We start from the raw sequence: 19592 nt of genomic DNA, 5'->3' as shown, positions 1-19592 counted from the left end.
GAATTGGGTATTTTCCAGCCATGGCCCATCACCCCTCCCCAACTGGGGCACCCATCCTGGGCTGAGCGGAGCCTCTGGACCCAGTTCCTGCCTTCTCACCCCTCAAGCCAACCTGGGTAACCCAAAGTCCCCAGAGCCTGCGCCCCACCCCCCACCCCAAGGCACCGAGAAAGTACAGCCTTGTCACGGCCTCCCTCTCTGGGATGAGAGTGTGACGATAGGGTCAGAGCCCCCTCTGAGAACTCCCACAACCTTGAAGCACTTTCTTAGATCTCTGGAACTTCTCAAACCAGCCAAACTGAGGCACAATAATAATGACGGTCATTGACATGGTCACGACAGCTAACACTTACAGTGTGTATGAGGTGCCTGGCTCTCTGTTCAGCACTTCAGATAAAATAACTCATTTATCCTCACAATATCCCATGAGGTAAGTTTTTATTATCTTCATCTTACAGAGGAGGAAACTGAGGCCTAGAGACACTTAGTTCTCCCAAAGGCCCCCAGCTAGTCCACGGTAGAGCTGGGGGTTGAACCCTTCAGGGGTTGTGCTTGGAACCGCCATGCCACAAGGAGAGGGCCTTGGATGAGGCCACACACTTGGTTTGGGGGATTTCCCCAATGTCAGCAGTGGCCACACCATCCCCAGCCACGCCCATCCCAGCTAACATTTTCTGAGCACTCAACGACATTCTAGGTTCTGTGCCAAGTGCTGGAACATCACAGCCTGCGCCCCATGGCCAGTGAGCCAGCCCCAGGTTCCTGAGGAAGCCCTTGCAATGACGCCTGTCATGTACATACACAGGCCACTGGCCCTGGGCCCAGTCCTTCTTTCATGGGATCCAGTCATGACACTGTTTGTCTTCCCTCCCTTCTTCCCCTCCTTCTGTCCCTTCCTTCCTTCTTCTCTCCTCCCTTTCTCTCTTCTTTCCTTCTTTTTTCCTTCCCTCCTTCTTTCCTTCCTCCCTCCCTCCCAGTCAGACTTGTATTGTAGTCTGAAGGCGTTCCCTACTGACTCTTCTCCCCTTTATTTTTCACAAATGTTCCCTTCCTTCCTTCCTTCCTTCCTTCCTTCCTTCCTTCCTTCCTTCCTCCCTTCCTTCCTTCTCTCCCCCACAACTTTCCCTTCCTCCCTCTATTGATCTTTCATAAAATGTAGTCCTGGCCTTGTACTATGAGAAAAGCTGTTTCCCCCCTAGTACATTGATGGGCCTGAACTAGTCAGTGGTCTTGGGCCCAAAAGTTCTGCAAGGGAAATCCTGCATACCCAGTCCCCCTCAGCCTGACCCCTCCCTTGTCTCCAGCCACTCTGCCCTAGAGAAAACCCAGGCCTACAGTGAAGTCGGCACCAGAATGGGCATTAGAAACCCCAGGCAGGGGTCAGAAAAGGGCTAGTGGTCTCAGCCTTTCCTGCCTCCTTAGTACACCCTACAGAGACCACCCTGCTTGACCTGGGGAGAGATGCAAGGACTGAGGTCCAGGGTGCTGCAGAGATGAGAATCAGGGAGAAGGGGGCCTAAACGGCTTTGCTTTCCCCTTTCCTCCTGCCCCTCCTCCCAGCAGGATCCTGAAACTATTTACATCCCACCTCTAAGGTTTCAGCTGTTCTAGGATTCAATTCTCTCCCTGCTCTATTTTTCCCCTTCTTTTGCAATCTCCAAGAAACTCGAGCTGCCAGATGGGTGGGGGTGATGATTGTTTTCTGTCTGACATCTGGATTTCATTAGCAGCCCTGGGCATGCTGACTCAGGAATGGCAGCTCCCCTGGGCTCAGGCCCTCCCCGACCCCTCACAGTGCCCCGTCTTCAGCTGGACATGGAAGACGCAGTTGACAACACCCCTCAGACCTCTCTCAAAGGAGAAACCAGTTGCCCAGGAACATCTTGGGAGTGGTGGACGCTGAGGGCTTACAGCATCTCTGCTCTCAACTCAGCGCCTGATGCGAGGCTGCCGGGCTGGGTGTGGCTGGGCCTGACCGCCATGGGGGTGGACGGAGGGCTTAGGGAAAGGGTACTGGGACCTGGGTATACTGCCCCCAAGCTCACCCCAGTCTCCATTCCTACAGAGGTTCTGAGTGTGCCTTGAGGGCAAGGAGCCCTGCACTGACCCCAACCAGCAGATACATTTTGGAGGTGAGGAAACGTAACCCCGAGAGGTTAAGTGACTTGACCAAGGCTATACAGCCAGTAAATAGTAGAGCTGGAACTTGAACTCTGGTCTTTGGGTTACAAATTTGAAGCTGTTTCCTTTGACCTCAACAAGATGTCCCTTCATTAACATCAGGGTTCTTATTGTCACATATGGACCCCGAACCTTTATAGGGAGGGTATTATCTGGAGTTTTCACATCTTATCATCAGAGAGGCCCATGGTAGCCACCCAATATAAAGCAGCCCCCAGATATTCTTCAGGGCCACAGTATGACGCCTGTAGACCCCTTCCTACATAAAAAGTTGTTAAAAGTGATATTTTACAACTGTGGTGGTATAAAGACAAATATTATCCAGGCTGGATTCATTACTATATATATTCATGGACAAATATTATCCGGGCTGGATTCATTACTATATATTCATTATTATTATATTCATTTTTTCCTCCTGGCTTTAAAATAAGTAAAAATGAAAATATTTTTGTGGGCCCCTAAAAGAGCCACGGGCCTACTGTTTCCCCTGGAGAAGGTGGCTGGCCTTCTCTATCCAAGCACTGATACCCTGCAGAGCACTCCTTGCTGCCTCCTCTTTCTTTATTTTCTTATTGATTTGTGCGTATTGTCTGACTTCACCAACCAGAAGGCGAACTCCAAGAGAGTGGAAACCTTTCCTGGTTTATTCACTGTGGCGTCCTCAAATGCCTACAGTGTGCTCGGCACATAGTAGGTGTTCAAAAAATATTTGCCGAACAAATAAATGAAGGCGAGCCTATCTTTTCAAGCAGGTATTTATATCCGAGTTAGTGATACCCCGCTTGCCCAGGTGAATACCTCAGAAAGCTGGTAGCTCTTGACACCTCATCGCTCTCCTACTCACTTGCCTGGTCACCATGCCCCACAGATGCTACATTCTCATAGTGTCCAGAATTTGTCCTCTTGCCTCTATCCTTTGCTCACTCTTGCCTTGTATCTCCTTAGGACATACAAGATTGTTTAATCTACAATCTTGCCTCCTTCAGCCCAGCCTCCAACCTGCAACCAGCGTGATCTTTTAAAATGCCAATCCGAACATGTCACCTAAAACCCTTGGATGGCTTCTCCCTGCCCTCCAGATAAAGTCCAAGTTTGTGCAGCCTGGCACACAGGCCCTTCACCACCTGCTGCAGCCACACCTCCTGCTCCTCCCCTCAGGCACCCGGAGTGCCAGCTGTCACCAAGGGCCCACAATTCTCGCAAAGCATACTCCTGTTACATACACACTTGCTTGGAAGCCTTCCCTACTCAAGGCCCAGACTCCTCCTCTCTGAGGCCTCCCATGAAGCCCAGGAAGAGCTGGTCCCTCACTGCAAACCTTGCTGTAGCCCTGATCACCCTGAACAGCCAATACTGTTTCCTTCCATCCCACTGAGGACGGGGGTAGAACCTTATCTAGCATAGGCCTGGCACATGGTAGGAGCTCTGGCAGTGCTGAGTGATTATAATGAGTCCTGGGCCTGGCTCTGTCCTATACACACTGTGTGTCCAGAGCACAGATGTGACACTGAGCCAAGCTCCCACTACAAACACACATACCCATGCAGACAAGTACAGTTGGCTCATAGAAGACACTGACTCAGGTCTTCACGGTCCTGCCACATTGGTATGCAAAGGCTAACATAAGATGCTTAGAGGACCTACAGGTAGGCCCAATAGATAGCGACCGTGACTCTCCTATAGCCACCTGGAATTTCTGCAGCCACCAGAGCTGGAAGCCCCAACCCACCTGTGGCCTCCTTGACTGCATTAGAACAGCAGACACTCTGGGCTGGACCAGTAGTGGAATCTACCAGACATATGGACTTGGTCAGATCAGGCCTCTTACAACCTCTTCCCATATTGTCTTTGTCCCTATTTCCAGCAACTCATCTTTAAGAAATAATCAAACAAATTGACTTTCTGATAGTAAAGTCTGGATGCTAAGGCCAATAGTAGAATTTAATTAGAAAAGTATGGGCTCTGGAATCAGAAAGACCCAAGTTTTAATTCCAGCTTTGCTGTTCACTAGCTCTGTGACATTAGGCAAGTGACTTAACTTCTCTGGGCCTCGATTTTATCATCTAGCAATTGACTGATAGAGTTTTTGAGAGAATGAAATGAGCCCATGAATATCACATGCTAAGCTCAGTGGTAAACTCAATGTTTAGAAACTATTATTGTTGTTGTTAATGTTATTATTACCTTTGAACAAGAGGCCGGACACGCTCTGAAGAGACAGCAGGAGAGGCAGGTTTTTTAAGAACCGAATGATAGACATTCTTGTCTCCTTAGCCCCCTTGGGCCAGTACTGACATTGGCTGGAGATAGATTCTGGACCAGGCACAGCTTCACTTCACAAAAAAGGGGCTGCCCTTTGGCAATATTGGAAATTGGTCTCCAGAACCTTCCTGAAGAGCCCAATTCTCCTCACACTGTCCCAGAGACCTGTGAGAAGCCCCATCGGTCTGATGAGCTGAGCCCTGAACACCTCTATCCTACCCTTAAGTTTGGAAAAGAACAGGTTTCCATCCCCTGGTTCCTGTGTCCTATCACCTGGGGCACTGGCAGCGAATGCCCAAACAACATTTTCACTTTTTCCTTCCTCAGAGCCCTGGAGCTGCATGGGCAGCTTCAGGAACGAGGCAGGGCTGGCTTAGAGTTCTGTGCATTCCATTCCCATTTAACATTTTAAAAGCATTTATACCATTAAAAAAAATAATAATAATTCCACAGGAGGAGAAGAGAAAGGAGCAGAAAAAAATATTCAAAGAAATAATAGTGAAAACTTCCCAAATCTGATGAAAAACTTTAATCAACACATCCAAGCAGCTCATGAGACTCTAAGTAGGATAAATATGAAGAGACCCACAGACACATTATAATAAAACTGCTGAAAGCTAAAACAAGGAGAAAATCTTGAAAGCAGCAAGAGAAAAATGACACAATGTTTACAATGGAATTCCAATAATATTAACAACTGGCTTCTCGTCAGAAACAATGGAGGCCAAAGGGTAATGGGATAACATATTCAATGTGCTCAAAGAAAACAAGACTATCAGTGGTAATTCTATACCCAGCAAAGCTATCTTTAAAAAATGAAAGCGAGATAAAGACATTCCCAGAAACAAAAACAGAGAATTCATTGCTAGCATATCAACCTTTCAAGAAATACTAAAGGAAATTCTTCAGGCTGAAAGCAAGTGACCCCAAACAGTAACGCAAATACACATGAAACAGCAAGGAACAATGATAAGGTGATTATGTAATTGTAAAAGACAGTATAAATGAATATTTCTTCTCCTTTCTTAGGTGATTTTAAAAGCAACTGTATACATCAGTATGCATATAATTATACTATTTGTCCTATAACACATAGAAATGTAAATATATTTGCCAATAACAGTACAAAGGAGGCAGGTGGGAGCAAATCTATATTCAGCTAAGGAAATGACTTTAGGAGGTAACCTGAATTCATAGCAACAAATGAAGAAAACCAGAAATGGGAAATAAGAAGGCTAACCTGACAAAAGCTATAGACATATAATTGTTTTCTCCTCTTCTTCAGGTTCTTTAAAACACATAAAATTATATAAAGTAATAGTTATAACTACTATTGTTAACTTTGTAACATAGATATAATATGTATAACAATGATGCTACAAAAATAAGAAAAAGAGAATAGAACTATATAAGAGTAATATTCCTATTTCTCATTGGAGTGAAGTTAGTATAAATCTGAAGCAGATTCTGATAAGTTGAGATGTATAAGACAAGCCCTGGAGCAACCACTAAGGAAATAGCTTTTAAAAATAGTGGAAAAAACATTAAAGAGATTAAAATGTTACATTAAAAAATTATCATTTATGCAAAAGGAAGCATTAAAGGAGGAATAGAAGAACAAAAAAACCACGAATAATTTAGAAAACAAATATTAAAATGGCATATGTAAATCCAACTATTATCGATAACAGCGTATAGCAAAGTAGCATTAACGACAGTATTATCAATAATGTGAATGGATTAAACAATCCAAACACAAGGCAGGAACCGTCAGATTGGAAAAAAAAGGCAAACCAAGATCCAACTGTACTTTAGACATACTTTAGCTTAAAAGATTCAAATAGATTGAAAGTAAAAGGATGGAATAGATTCATCATGTAAACCAGTGGTCCCCAACTTTTTGGCACCAGGGACTGGTGCTCCTATGAGAATCTCATGCCTGATGATGTGAGGTAGAGGGGAGGTGGTGATGCTAGTGCTGGGGAATGGTTGCAAATACAGATGAAGCTTCACTTGCTCACCCGCTGCTCACTTCCTGTTGTGTGGCCCATTTTCTAATAGGGCATGGACCAGTATCGGTCTGTGGCTCGAGCGCTGGGGACCCCTGATGCAAACAGCAACAATAAAAAAGCTGGCTACACTAATATCAGACAAAATAGACTGTAAAACAAAAAAATGTTACTAGAGATAAAAGGGACATTTCATAATGATAAAAGGATTAATCAATCAAGAAAAAATAATCATAAACACAGATGTACCTAATAACAGAGCACCAAAATACATGCAGCAAAAACTGACAGAATTGAAGAAAAAATAGTCGATTAAACAATAATAGAAATTTCAATACTCTTACTTACAATAATGGATAGAAGAACTAGGCAGAACATCAACAAGGAAACATGATGTGAATAACGCTATGAACCAACTAAATAAACCTCACACACATCTATAGAACACTCCATCCCGCAACAGCGGATTACATTCTCCAGTGCACAAGAAACATTCTCCAGGATAGCCCAAATGCTAAGCTATGAAACAGACCACAATAAAGTTAGAAGCATTGAAATAATAGAAAATGTTTTCTGTGACCTCAATAGAACAAAATCAGAAATCATTAAAAATAGATATTTGGGAGACTCACAAACATGTGGATATTAAATAACACACTCCTAAATAACCGTGAGTCAAAGAAGAAATTAGAAAGGAAATCAGAAAATACCCCGTGATAAATGAAAATGAAGATACAACATATATATCAAAATTTATGTACTGTAGCTCAGAGAAAAATGTAGAGTTGTAAACATCTGCACTAAGTCCTCAGTTAATGTTGTTGATGGGTTCTACAACTTCAAGCGAAACAGCGTATAATGAAACCAGTTTTATCACAGGCTAAAGGATATAAACAAGAGCTAAGTTCTGACAGCATATCATCAGTTATAATGAAGCAACATGAATGAAAGGACATTATTCAGGGATGTGCTGTACATTTAAAAAGGAAGAAAGATGTCAAATTAGTAATCTAACTTTCCACCTCAAGAGACTAGAAAGAGAAAATTAAACTTGAAGCAAACTGAAGGAAGGAAATAATAAAGATTAGAATGAAGAATTGAAATATTTGTACATCCATGTTCATTGCCGCATTATTCATAATAGCCAAAATGTGGAAGTAATCCAGTTGGATAAATGGATGAAAAAATGTGGTAATCTCTCTCTCTCAATCTCTCTCTCTCTCTCTCTCTCTCTCTCTCTCTCATTCTCTCTCTCTCACACACACACACACACACAGAAATAGTATTTAGCTTTAAAAAAGGAAAGAAATCCTGTCACATGCTACAATATGAATAAACCTTAGGGACATTATGATAAGTGAAATAAGGCAGTTACAAAAGGACAAATACTATATGATTCCATTTATAATAAGTTCCTAGAGTAATGAAATTCATAGAGACACAAAGTAGAATGGTGGTTGCCAGGGGCTCCAGGAGGGAAAGATTTTTTGTTATTGCTTAATAGGTACGGAGTTTCAGTTTTGCAAGATAAAAAAGAGTTCTGTGGCTGGATGGTGGTGATGATGGGACAACAATGTGAATGTGCTTAATGCCACCGAACTGTACCCTTAAAAATTGTTAGGATGGTAAATTTTATGTTATATGTATTTTGCCACAAAAAGATTAGAGTGGAAAGTAATGAAATAGAGAATAAAAAAATAATAGAGGAAACGAACTAAACCAAAAGTTGATTCTTTGAAAAGTTCAACAAAATTGACAAACCTTTAGCTAGACTGACTAAGGAAAAAAGAGAGAAGACTCAAATTATAAGAATTAGAAATAAAAGAGGGGGACATTATGCCAACCTTATAAAGATAAAAAGGATTATCTCTATAAAAAGGAACAACTGTATGCCAATAAATTAGATAACGCAAATGAAATGGACAAATTCCTAGTAAGACACAAACTACGGAAACTGACTCAAGAAGAAATAAAAAATCTGAATAGACCTATAATAAGAGATTGAATTAGTAATTATAAAAAAATCTACTCACAAAAGAAAGCCCAAGCTCAGATAGCTTCACAGGTGAATTCTACCAAATATCTAAAGAATTAATATTAATTTTTCACAAACTCATCCAGAAAACAGAACAGGATGCAACACTTCTCAAATCATGAAACTGATAAATGTTACTACATGGATGAACCTTAAAAACAATATTCTAAGTGAAAGAACCTAGGTACAAAGAACCACACATTATATGATTCTATTTACATGAAATGTCCAGAAAGGCAAATCTATAGAGACAGAAAGTAGATTCGTGGTTGCTAGGGGCTGGGGGATCAGGAGGCGACAACTAAAGAGTATAAGGTTTCTTTTTGAGGTAAAGAAAATGTTCTATAACTGGTTGCGGTGATAGTTACACAGCTCTGTGAATATACTAAAAAATCATTGAATTGTACACTTTAAATGAGTAAATTATATGGTATGTAAATTATATCTCATTAAAGCTGTTACCAAAACAAGCGTTTCACTTTTAAATGTTATATATGCTGAGCTCTTTATAATATTTTATTTCCATGGCTTATAAAAGCCTTTGGGTTGATGTGCAGGTCAGACATCGAGGGATACAGAGAAGACTCTAGCCCAGCACTGCTTCTGAGCCTGTGGTCAGATCAGGGGTGGGGAACACCCAATTAAATGCCAACCTGCCAAAATACCTAGAACCTTGCCAGGTGGGTTGTACTCTCTGTTAAGAATCAAGGGAGAAAAAACAAAGCTAGCCAACATTTATCAAGCACCCACTGTATGCCAGGCACTGTGCTAAGTACTTTCCATGCATTATTTCATTGAAGCCTCACAACAATCCTATGAGTTAGTGTCCTCATTAGCCTCATTTTACAGATGATGAAACTGATATTTCAAGCTTCTGCTCTCCCACATCTCCTGACAAGTAGAGGGAGACGCTTGGGCCTGCAGGAGCCCCAGACAGAATCAGGTTTAAGATGGGGCCAGAAGAGGGCCTCTACCTGTTCAAGGGGGAAACTGAGGCTCCATGGGCCATGAAGGTCTCACTTGGAGTGGCATGGATGTTCAGGGAGGCAAAGGATGCTGATATCCCAGACCAGGGTCCTCACACACATTGCGCTCTCCCCTCAGCACTTCGCCTCTCTGAGACTCTGTTTCTTCAACTGTAAAATGGGGCTATTACTCCTATTTCTGCCAAAGAGTTAAGAGCCCTGCACAAGATAAGTGAACACTCTGTATAAACCACATAAGGGAAGAAACAGGACTAGCCCTGTGCTAGAAAGCAAGAAGCACTGAGGGCAGGGGCCCTCTGTCCCACATTTAGAAGAGCTGTGACCCTGTCTGGAGAGAGGGCAGCCATGTGCACACATAGTTGCAAATACACACTCACACATCCCTTCGCCATCCCCTTGCCTCCGGCTCACCATCCATCACCTTTGAGTACTAGTCATGCTGTGGGAGACATTGCCACCCTTCTCCCATCGACCAGCCAGTCCCACTCAAGCCCTCCTTCTCCTGGAAGCTTTCCCAGGCTGCCAGCTCAGCAGGGGCACACTTGCTCACCTCCTCTGAGCCCCGAGAAGCCCTGTTGATGTTTGAATGTCACCTGTCTGCAGGGTTTAAAATCCCAGCTCATCCACTGATCAGCTTGATGACCCTGTGTGAGTTCTTGACTCACACAAAACATCACGCAACATGAGGTTAAAAAGAGCACTCTATATACTGGATGGTTGTGAGCGCTGAATGAAATAATGCTTGGAGAGCACTTAGCACAACAGTGTCTCCTCCTTCAGTGGGGCTATGTCATGCTCTGCCCACCTCACAGGCTGTAGGCAGGAGAGGAAGGAGGAAATTTTCTGAGGATTGCTGTGAATGACTGAGAGCAGAAAGCCCCTGTGCTGGGTACTCAGCTGGGGAGGGCACAGGTGCTGCTGACTGGGTGGGCACATCCCTGAGGACCAATCAGATGCTCAGCTGCCCGTTTGCTCCTCATCCTATTCAGAGAACCCCTGGTGGGTAGGGCCTCACCTTCTGCTGACATCTCTTCCTGCCAAGGCCCCCAGCTTAGAGCATAACGAGAAGCAGACAGGGCCCACTAGAAAACAGCCACCAGTGAGTCAGCTCCCACTAATCAGGGTTTGGGGGCCTCTCTTGTCCAGGGCTGGGGGGAGGCTGAGCTCATTGGTATACATGAATCATGGCAGGGGGGCTGTCTTACTAAAATGCAGTTTTGGGGTGGACCTAAGATTCTGCGTTTCTGATAAGCTCTGAAACGACACTGTTGTGGCCGTGCCTGGCTGTACCGTAAGTAGCAAGGACCTAAAGCATGAGGAGCAGTAGGCAAGAAGCACATCTCGGCCTCCTGCTGGTCCTGGAGGGACCCAGACCCACCCAGCCACACCCTTGGCTTCCAACATCTGGAGGGTGAGACTACATGGATTTTCTAAGTTTCCAGGATTCCATTTCCATTACATATATAAAATAAAAGCAGTACCACATCATAAAAACACAGGAAAATATGGAAAAAATAATAGGGAAAAATCACTGATAATTTCACATCATATTTAAAACAACTGTTAACTTCTCTCCCCAGGATTCCAAAGCCATGTCTGTCAGAGAGCCAGGGGTCATCTCCTGAGTGGGGTCTGCCCCGGTAGCCCTGCCCTGTCATGGCAAAGCACTGGGTGAGAAATGGGGGCTGCTCTCCACACCGACAATCTCCTGGTGTCCTCCCTCACAGGCCGCAGGCTGGGGAAGCCTGTTGCAGAGGAGGCAGAGGTAGGGTCTGGGGGAGGGGCGAACATCTGGATTCCTGGCCCAGAGCCTGCATTCCTTCCCTGTGAGTGTGAGGGGACAGGGTCTCAGGAGAGCTGTGAGGAGGCTGCTGGCCCCCATCCCACCCCACCATAACAGGACCCACCCTGGCAGGGAGACTGGTGGGGACTTGAAAGCTCAGAACCTCATTTTGGGGTTCCCCATGCAGATTGCTGGCTAACCAATGCAGACCCAAGCTGGGCTCTGTCCCATCCACACCAGCCAGCCGTGCCTCAGAAATACCAGAAGGGACAAAAAGGTGGAGACCAGGGGGCCACAGAGCCACTTGTTTGTGGAAGGGGCCCTAAGGGGCTGCTCCACCTGTCCTACCCACAGAAGCCCGACCCATGAGCCTAACCTGGGCTGGGCTGCTTTACCTGGGGGCAGTCCTTGATGTAGTGTCCTTTGTTGAAGCACAGGTGGCACAGGTAGTTGGGCGGGGGCCTCTTGCTGGGCTTGCGCGTCTCAGAGGTGAGAGTCAGGTCAGAGAAGTGTTCGGTGAGGGAGCTGAGGCCGTCAGCAATGTTGTTGAGGGAGCCGTAGGGCGAGGCACTCTTGTATACACCGCTGCTCAGCGCCTGCGAGGGACAGAGGCTCTGAGTGCTCCAGAAAGCCTGGACATACTCTTTTGCAGCCATGACCTCGAGGAAATTTCCATGGCACACACACACACACACACACACACACACACACACACACACACACACACGTGAATTCATAATGATCCTTCAGCTGCCCATGGGTTCTGGCCTCCTGGAGCTTGAGTCCAAACCCTAACTCCAGTTGTGTGTCCATGAGCAAGCCATTTAACCACTCTGGGCCTCAGTGGCCGTATCTGGAAAACAGGAATAATGATATCTACCTCCTAGGGTTTCTATAAAACTAACACGAGGCCACAAAGGTATAGCACTTATCTCCTGCCTGGCACTTACAAACTGTTCAGTAAATGGTGATGATTATGATGATGATGATGATGATGATGATAATGATGATGATAATGATAATTATTATTATCATTAGTTCTTCTTTACACACTGCTAGGAGTTATGAAGGTATAGCAGAAAGCAATCTGGGCTCTGCCACCTACTAGTGGAATGACTTTAGACAAGTCACTTATCTCTGAGCTGACTCAGTTTCTCCAAGTTGTAAGGAAGAGGTACATCAGATAGCCGCATGGCTTCCATTGGACAGAAGAGCAGACTGAAATTCAGCACTTTGCCCGCTCTCCTGTGGCACAGGGTCTGTGCATACTGTCCAAGGAGCCCTCGGCCTGGCCCAGCCAGCTCTCTGGGAGCCCAGGGAGGAAGTGGGCCGCCTCACCCACCTCGCTTACCTCTCCCACCTCCAGTGGACAGGAACCAGATGTATTGCCTGGCTTCAAAGCAGACGTGGCCCAGGCCCCCTCCTGGTGTATACAGTCTCTATTTATAGGAGTCACGGGCTCCAGGCAGCCAGGCACACTGGAATTTAGTGAAGGTGGGGCCTGTGGTGAGGCCATGGGCCCCCTTTCCTGGGGCAAGGCCAAGGTTTGAAAGAGGCAGCTTCTACAGGAGGGTCAATGACAAACCTGGGAATAAGGCTTGGGTGTCCCCTGGCCCTAGCTCAGGTGCCCAAGAACTCCAGGAATGAACTATGGAGAAACATGGTTTAATGTTTGCAGCTAATAGAAAAACATGGCCTTGTTCGTGGGAGTCCCTAGGCTGAGCGGGGAGAAGAGCCCCTGAGAGGAAGCTGCCTCAGGTTCCCTTACAAAGACGGGGCAGATAGGAACCAAAAGTGGGGACAGTCCTTTCTGTGTCCCCTCAGTGAGAGGAGGTGAGCTAAGCTGGCCCCAGGGGATCAAGCACCCACTACCCCACAACCAGGACAGATTCACACCCCTCACACACGTATAATTTGGCCTATCTGTTTCACCTCTGGGGATCTGGCACTCCGCTTCTAGAGGACACGACTCTCACTTATCTGGGTGCTACCCCTCTTCTTGGCTCTCTGAATACCCTGCTATGTGACTCTGGGCCAGCCCTTTCCCTCTCTGGGCTCTGTTCCCTCTCATGTAGGTTTGGACTGGAGCCGGGGATCTGGAAGGAAAGACACAGACAGCACGTCTGGGGCAGCCCAGGCCCAACACACAGTCAGCCTCCAGACACTGGGCATGGAACTCAAAGGCTCCTAATGACCATCTCTGCTCTACTGCTGTCCGGTGCTACCATGAAACCCAGGACCAGGGGAAGACACCACACAAACCCACGTTCAGTCTGAAGATGACTCTCCAACTCCGCTGGCCCAAGATGGGGTGGTCCATCCTGCGAGGCAGAGGTACCCCCATCCCTGGAGGTGTGCAAGCCAATACTGGACAACCTTAAGGGGTGTGAGAAGGCTCCAATGGAAATGGGATTAGATGGTAACTGAGCACTTACCACATCCCAGGCCCTGGAAACTTTATACGTTTTAAGATAGCTGATGCTCATAACCCTATGAGTCATTGTCCCTATTGTACAGATTAGACGAGTACGTTCCAACTTGTGGTGAATAATCAGGGAAAGATTTAACAAACACACTTTTCTGGGCCCCGCCTCAGACTGACCAAAGCAGCTATCAGGGACTGAGGACCCGGAATCTGCACTTTTCATTGTGGTAAAATATACATTACATAAAACCTACCATGTTAATGATTTTTAAGTGTACAGTTCAGTGGCATTGAGTACATGCACCTTGTTATGCAACCATCACCACCATCTATTTCCAGAACTTTTTGTCATCTCAAACTGAAGCTCTGTCCCCATTAAACACTAATTCTTCCTCCCTGACCCCCAGCCCCAATCTGTGTTTTTAAAGGTCCCCCAGGCAATTCAGGTACAACCCTACCAGGCCTTGGGTGCACCCGGACTTTCCAGGGGTCAAGGTTTCTCCAGAGATGGACTCTAGGCCTCTCCTCACCCCAACGGGCCTGAGCGAGGGCAGCATGGCCCCAGCCTCCCAGAGAAAAGTTCATCCAAACACGAAACTTGAATCTCCAAATGCTTCAAGTGACTCACCCTCATGGCTGGGAAATGCAATTTCACAAATAACAACTCTCTTTTTTCCCCCCTCTTTTCTTTCTTTTTTCTTTTCTGGATAAGATTTAAGCAAGTCCACAGGAATCAGAACTGTTTGGCAGCAAATTGTCAAGAGGAAGGAGAAGTTCAGTGGATGCCAGAAATTGCACTAATTATATCCTGAAAAACCTCCCCCTTCCTCCCCACCATCTTGCGGCCACTCTCCTGTGCCTATGGGTGGCCCTGTGGGTGTCCCTGAGCAGCCAGAGGCCTCTGAGCAGGCTGCCCTCTCCCTGGCTGCTTGACACCTCACAAGGGTCACAGCTTCGCCCATTACACAGGCAGCTCCTGGTCAGAGAGGTGAGGCCAGAGCTCCCCTCTCACTGCCTCTTCCACCTCCAGAGTACTCTGGCCTGTCCCTCATGGCTGCTCCAGCCCCAATGCAACATGATGCTACCTTAGAGCTGAAGAGACAGAGAGTGGTCAGCTGACACAACCTCACTCTCACAGACGGAGAAACTGAGACCCAGAGAGGCCCAGTGCCATAGACCAGGGCACTCTGCCAGGCCTGAGGGCCAGGAGTCCTGCTTGCCTGTGGCGAAAAGGGTGGGTGGGGCAGCAAGCTGTTTCCTCTCTGAAGAAGTCTGAAGAGCTCCGGCCATGGAGGTGAAAGGTGAGTTGGCCTCTCAGCCATTTCCACGGCCCGTGAGGACTGAATGGATTGGAGGCCAGGACACAAGGAGCTTCCCTCGCTCTGGCTGCAGAGCTGGGGCCTGACCTCTTGGATTTCCCATGTGTAAAATGTAAAATGGGGCAGGGAAGGAGGACAAATTTGATGATCTCGGCAGTCCTACTTTCTTAAGGTCCAATACCCAGGCGTTGAAAGACACCCCCAGAGCCCAGCATGTAGATGGTACTTAATCAACAAGGGCACCATCTGTTCCAGGTCCTGCCATCTGTAGCCGGAGGGCAGGGCCAGAAAGGACTTCCCTTCATCAGTCAGCCCCTTACTCTGCAACATTCGAGCTGCTCCTCTCCATGTTCCAAAGAACTGCTTTTCTCCCCTCAGTTCTGTACTTGCTATCCACCCCTAGGAGGCTCTGTGTCCATCCATACAAACCTCCTCCAAAACTTGTTCTAGATCTGGTTCTAAAACTAATGGTGGGCCTTGAACCCACCCCTTCCTCTTACTCACGCCTCAAGCTCCACAGGAACGTATAAAAAGCACAGATTCAGGTGCTCCTGAGGCCCTGCTAACCCCAAAGGCCCTGGCCTCCTCCAGGGGCCTCTTGGACCTCCCTGCCATAGCCTTGTCCCTCAGTGCTATAGGTGGGGGTAGGGAATACCCCATGATTCCCCTGCCCTTGCCTGAAGGAGCACTGATATCTTTCTAATCTCTTTGCATGGTGATGTCTCCTCATGTCTCCACAAGGCTGGACATCCCCGAAGGCAAAGATTCTGCAACAATTGTCACCCCAAAGCCCAGACTGTTCTTCTGCTCCTACACCCATGACTCTCCTGGGTGCAGAAAATCACAGGCAGGGAGGCCTGGGAGTCCCACTCAACAGAAGAGGGAACGGATGCCCTAACACCTTGAAGGATTTAGGTTTGGGGTCTCCAAATTCCTGTGGACTAAGTTGGAGGGTCCTCTCACCCCAGATTAAGCTTCTCTGGGCACTGGTTGAGGGCAGCACTGGGTGGAAGCCTCTGGGCCATTAAGGCCCAAATCACCATCCTAGGAGAAGAGACCACGTGTCCTTCCTCCATGGATGATTCTGGCTTGGTCACTGGGGAAAGTTAGATTGGAAGACACTAAAGTTTATTCTGATCCTACTTATGTCATATAGTTGACTGGATCCTTTCCCTTTTTTAGTCCTCTTGTACCTGGCAAGAACACTATTTGGATGGGCATTATTGGTCCTATTTCACAGAACTGGAAACTGAGGCTCAGAGAGGCTGAGCAACTTGCCTAGGGTAACAAAGCCAGCATGTGGCTGAGAGGAGATTCACACTCACCCAGATCTGTTGACCTGTTATATTTCAGCCTCTACACGGCCTCCAAGATTTGACTTCCCCTCTAGGAAGCGGAGCCAGAGAAAAATGCCAGGTGCAAACCACTCTTCTTGGTACACAGGCCTTGTGACATTATATTGTCAAGCCCCTCAGTGCTAACGAGATGAGGCAACAGCTTCTCTGAACTATGTGAGGGGTTTGAGCCCTGGGTTTGGTGGTTCTGCTGAGGGATTCGGGATACAGAGGTAGAGCTGACTCAACCTGTCAAACTGTGCTCCTCTTCTTCCCCCCTCATCCCTGCTCCAGGACAGGAAGAGGGCACAGTGGGAGGGGGACAGACTAATGTTGGGGCAGGTGGGCAGAAGCTCCCAAGAACAGCCTAGAGGGAGAGGAGACCAGTGCAGACCACAGAGGCGGGACAGCAGGCACACACAGGAGCAGCGTTCACAGGGAAGGACATGGAAGCAAGTGAGGCCACAAGAAAGGCAGCCCCTGAGGAGGCCTGGCAGAGGCGAATGATGAGTCCTACCCGCCAGGCCTGAGGTGGACCTGGAGGGGGAGTTCTCTGATCCCAGTACCCAGCTCTGTGGGGGTTCTTTCACCAGCTGAACAACTGTTTTCTCATCCCCAAAAGCCAACCCTCTATCCCCCTACACACAGACGTGTGCACTCGCTCACACCCACACCTCTCTCTTGGGAACAAGAAACTGTTCCTCTCACAAATGACTCTACCCCTTCTCCAAGAGGGTCTGCACTTCTTCTATCTGAGTCTTTCTGGGGCTCCAGCCTCGGAGTCAAACACACACACATACACCCCGTACACACAAGCAGAGGTGATGTGGGCTGGGCTTGGGGAGAGGAGGAGACAATCAGATGTCAATGAAAGGAGTTGGACAATGGGAAGATGAAGCCACATCTGGATGTAGGGTTTCCCTAGCAGCGGTCAGACCCCAGCTCTGTAGGTCAGGAAGGTGGCAGGGCTGGCACCTTCACCCAGGTAACTCTTCACCCAGGACCCCCAACGGCACCATTGCCTGCCTGCTAGAGGCCCATTCACCCGGGACATGCAAAACACCATCCCCCAAACACAGCCAGTGCTCGATGAGAGATGCTAACTTAAATAAGCAGTCTGTGTTCTTTTTGGTAGCGGGAGCAGGGAGAGAGAAATAGAGAAAGGAGATGGAGGAGCAGTGGCAGCAGGACAAGGCAGAGAAGACAAAGGGGAGACCCCCCTCCCCACTCAGTTCTTCCTGCCCCACCCAGGTCACCACTCATCTGACAGGTGCTCATGTTTCACAGCCATGTGCCCTCTGCCCAGCTAGAGCATAAGCACTGGGGACCAGGCTGCCTCTCACTTCTAGAATGTATTCATTGAATTAAAGCAGAAAGTATGAATCAGAATTGGAAGACTGGAAGGGATTTTATTATTTATTTATTTATTTGTTTATTTATGTGTCTATTTATTTATTTATTCGTTCATTCATTCATTTATTTTGGAAGGGACCTTAATATTTCGTCGGTCTAGGGTACCACTGAGGCTTGCAGCCTCTATAGCAGGGGGCCTTGATTGGGGATTCATTGTTGACATGAGGGTACCATAATCCCCTTGAAATCATGCATGTGTGTCTGCATGTGCATGTATGCTGTGCTTCTATGCATTGTGGTGAGGAGAGAAACTCTAGTTGTCTTCAGATTCTCAGACGTCCATGACCAAAGAAGGTCAAGAAGCAATAGCACACCTAAGCTTCTGCTGGGACTCCTCTAGGTTTCACTATCTCCTATGTTACTTCTTTCCAATTAATCGAGCAATCTATAAACAGTCCTTCTGTGAGATAAAACAAGAGGCTAAGAGACTGAAGAGAGTGCTCACATAAGCACATGTCCAGGGGAGGAGGGGAGAAGAGGGTTCAATTAGAGTCATCTTTCCATCCATGTACCTGAGCATCTAGTTCATCCCAGGCACTGACCAAACATCGAATGCTAGGATTGCAAGTGGAATAGACAAGAACCCTACTCTCAGAGTGCTGACAACAATACTCTAGAGAGAGACACATACATATAGTGCATATTTCATGGCAAGACCAATTGTTAAGACATGCTTTACCAGAAGCATGTACAATTCTCCTTTCATATACAGAAGCTGGTGGGACAAAGAAGCTGGAGGGAAGTATGCTCCCCATGGCAGCCAGGTAAAGCCTCTCAGAGAAGGAGTATCTACCTGTGCCATAAAGAAGTAATTTGGAGTCTGTCAGTTGTACAAGGGTAGGGAATAGCATTTTAGGTAGAAGCAACAGCAAACGCAAAAGCTTTGAGGAGTGGGACTGCCTGGCGTTTTCATAAACCTCAAGTAGACCACTATGGCCAGAGGAGGACAGAATTAAAGATGATACACCACCACCAGCACCACCACTACATACACACACACACACATACACACACACACACACACACACACACACACACAGACCAAGCATCCTGAGACCTAGGCTGGAACCTTGGTTCTGTCACTGATGCCCTGACTGTTACATCCTCCTGAAGAGCCTTAGTTTCCCCATCCAGACAACAGGGATGCTGCGCGCAGGCTATGGTATGAGACAAACATACTAGGAAGTGCTCAGTGTTCATCTCCTCTGATTCTCCCCAAGCCAGGCCTCTCTTGGACTCAGGTCTCATGGAGCCGCATGCTGGGTTTCTAGGGAGTGACTAGAGCAGGGGCATGGCAAGAAAGCTGGCACCCAGAAGCAGTGCTATCACTCCTCAGAAGGTGGGGATCAGGGGCGAAGAGTCAGAGGCACTGGGGCTTGACAGAGTGTCCGTGAACACAGCCTGCCCTGCACTGGGGCTCACAGAATGATCCAGGCGAGAGTCAACCTGGAGAACAGCAAGACCAGCCATAGAGACAACTGCAGTTAGAACACGGAAGAGTGCTAGATCTAGCTCTGCCACTTGCTTGCTGGGTGATTTGTCAGACCTCTGTTTTCTCTTCTGTAAAATGGAAGCTATGAAGAAAGAGACGCCAAGATTAAAGCACCACCCAAGAGTAAGAGATCATTACTCAAGGGCCATCTTCTCTGCAGGACCCTCCTCTTGGTGCTGACAGCACCTGGCTGTCTGCCACTGCTAATTAGTAATTACTAATGCTGCTTGCTTTCCACCCTCCCACCTGACTCGGAAGGTTCCTGAGGTGTGGTCCTCCCTCTGAGGCTAGGCCTACTCAGTTAACTTATATGATGGAGGGAGGGTCAGGCGACATCAGCCAACAGGCTG

General features: G+C 47.2%; 1 protein-coding gene across 2 annotated transcripts in view; it reads right to left on the bottom strand.

The window, feature by feature from the left end:
- The window catches only part of ZCCHC24 (zinc finger CCHC-type containing 24), a 60644-nt gene that overhangs the window by 36645 nt on the left and 4407 nt on the right, over positions 1 to 19592 (bottom strand). The window contains exons 2-3 of one of the 2 annotated variants that reach the window (XM_015592290.2): positions 11655 to 11855; positions 8248 to 11300 (exon numbers count right to left, since the gene is read on the bottom strand). In XM_015592290.2, the coding sequence (XP_015447776.1) occupies positions 11091 to 11300; positions 11655 to 11855 (411 nt within the window). In that variant the 3' untranslated portion in view covers positions 8248 to 11090. Of the gene's footprint in view, positions 1 to 8247; positions 11301 to 11654; positions 11856 to 19592 lie in introns of those variants that run through there. The other variant, XM_006915480.3, reaches the window with a different exon arrangement.

This window comes from Pteropus alecto, unplaced genomic scaffold (genome assembly GCF_000325575.1).
Source record: "Pteropus alecto unplaced genomic scaffold, ASM32557v1 scaffold155, whole genome shotgun sequence".
Lineage (NCBI taxonomy): Eukaryota > Metazoa > Chordata > Mammalia > Chiroptera > Pteropodidae > Pteropus > Pteropus alecto.
Note: the sequence above shows the minus strand (reverse complement) of the source record. Positions and strands in the feature narration are given on the sequence as shown.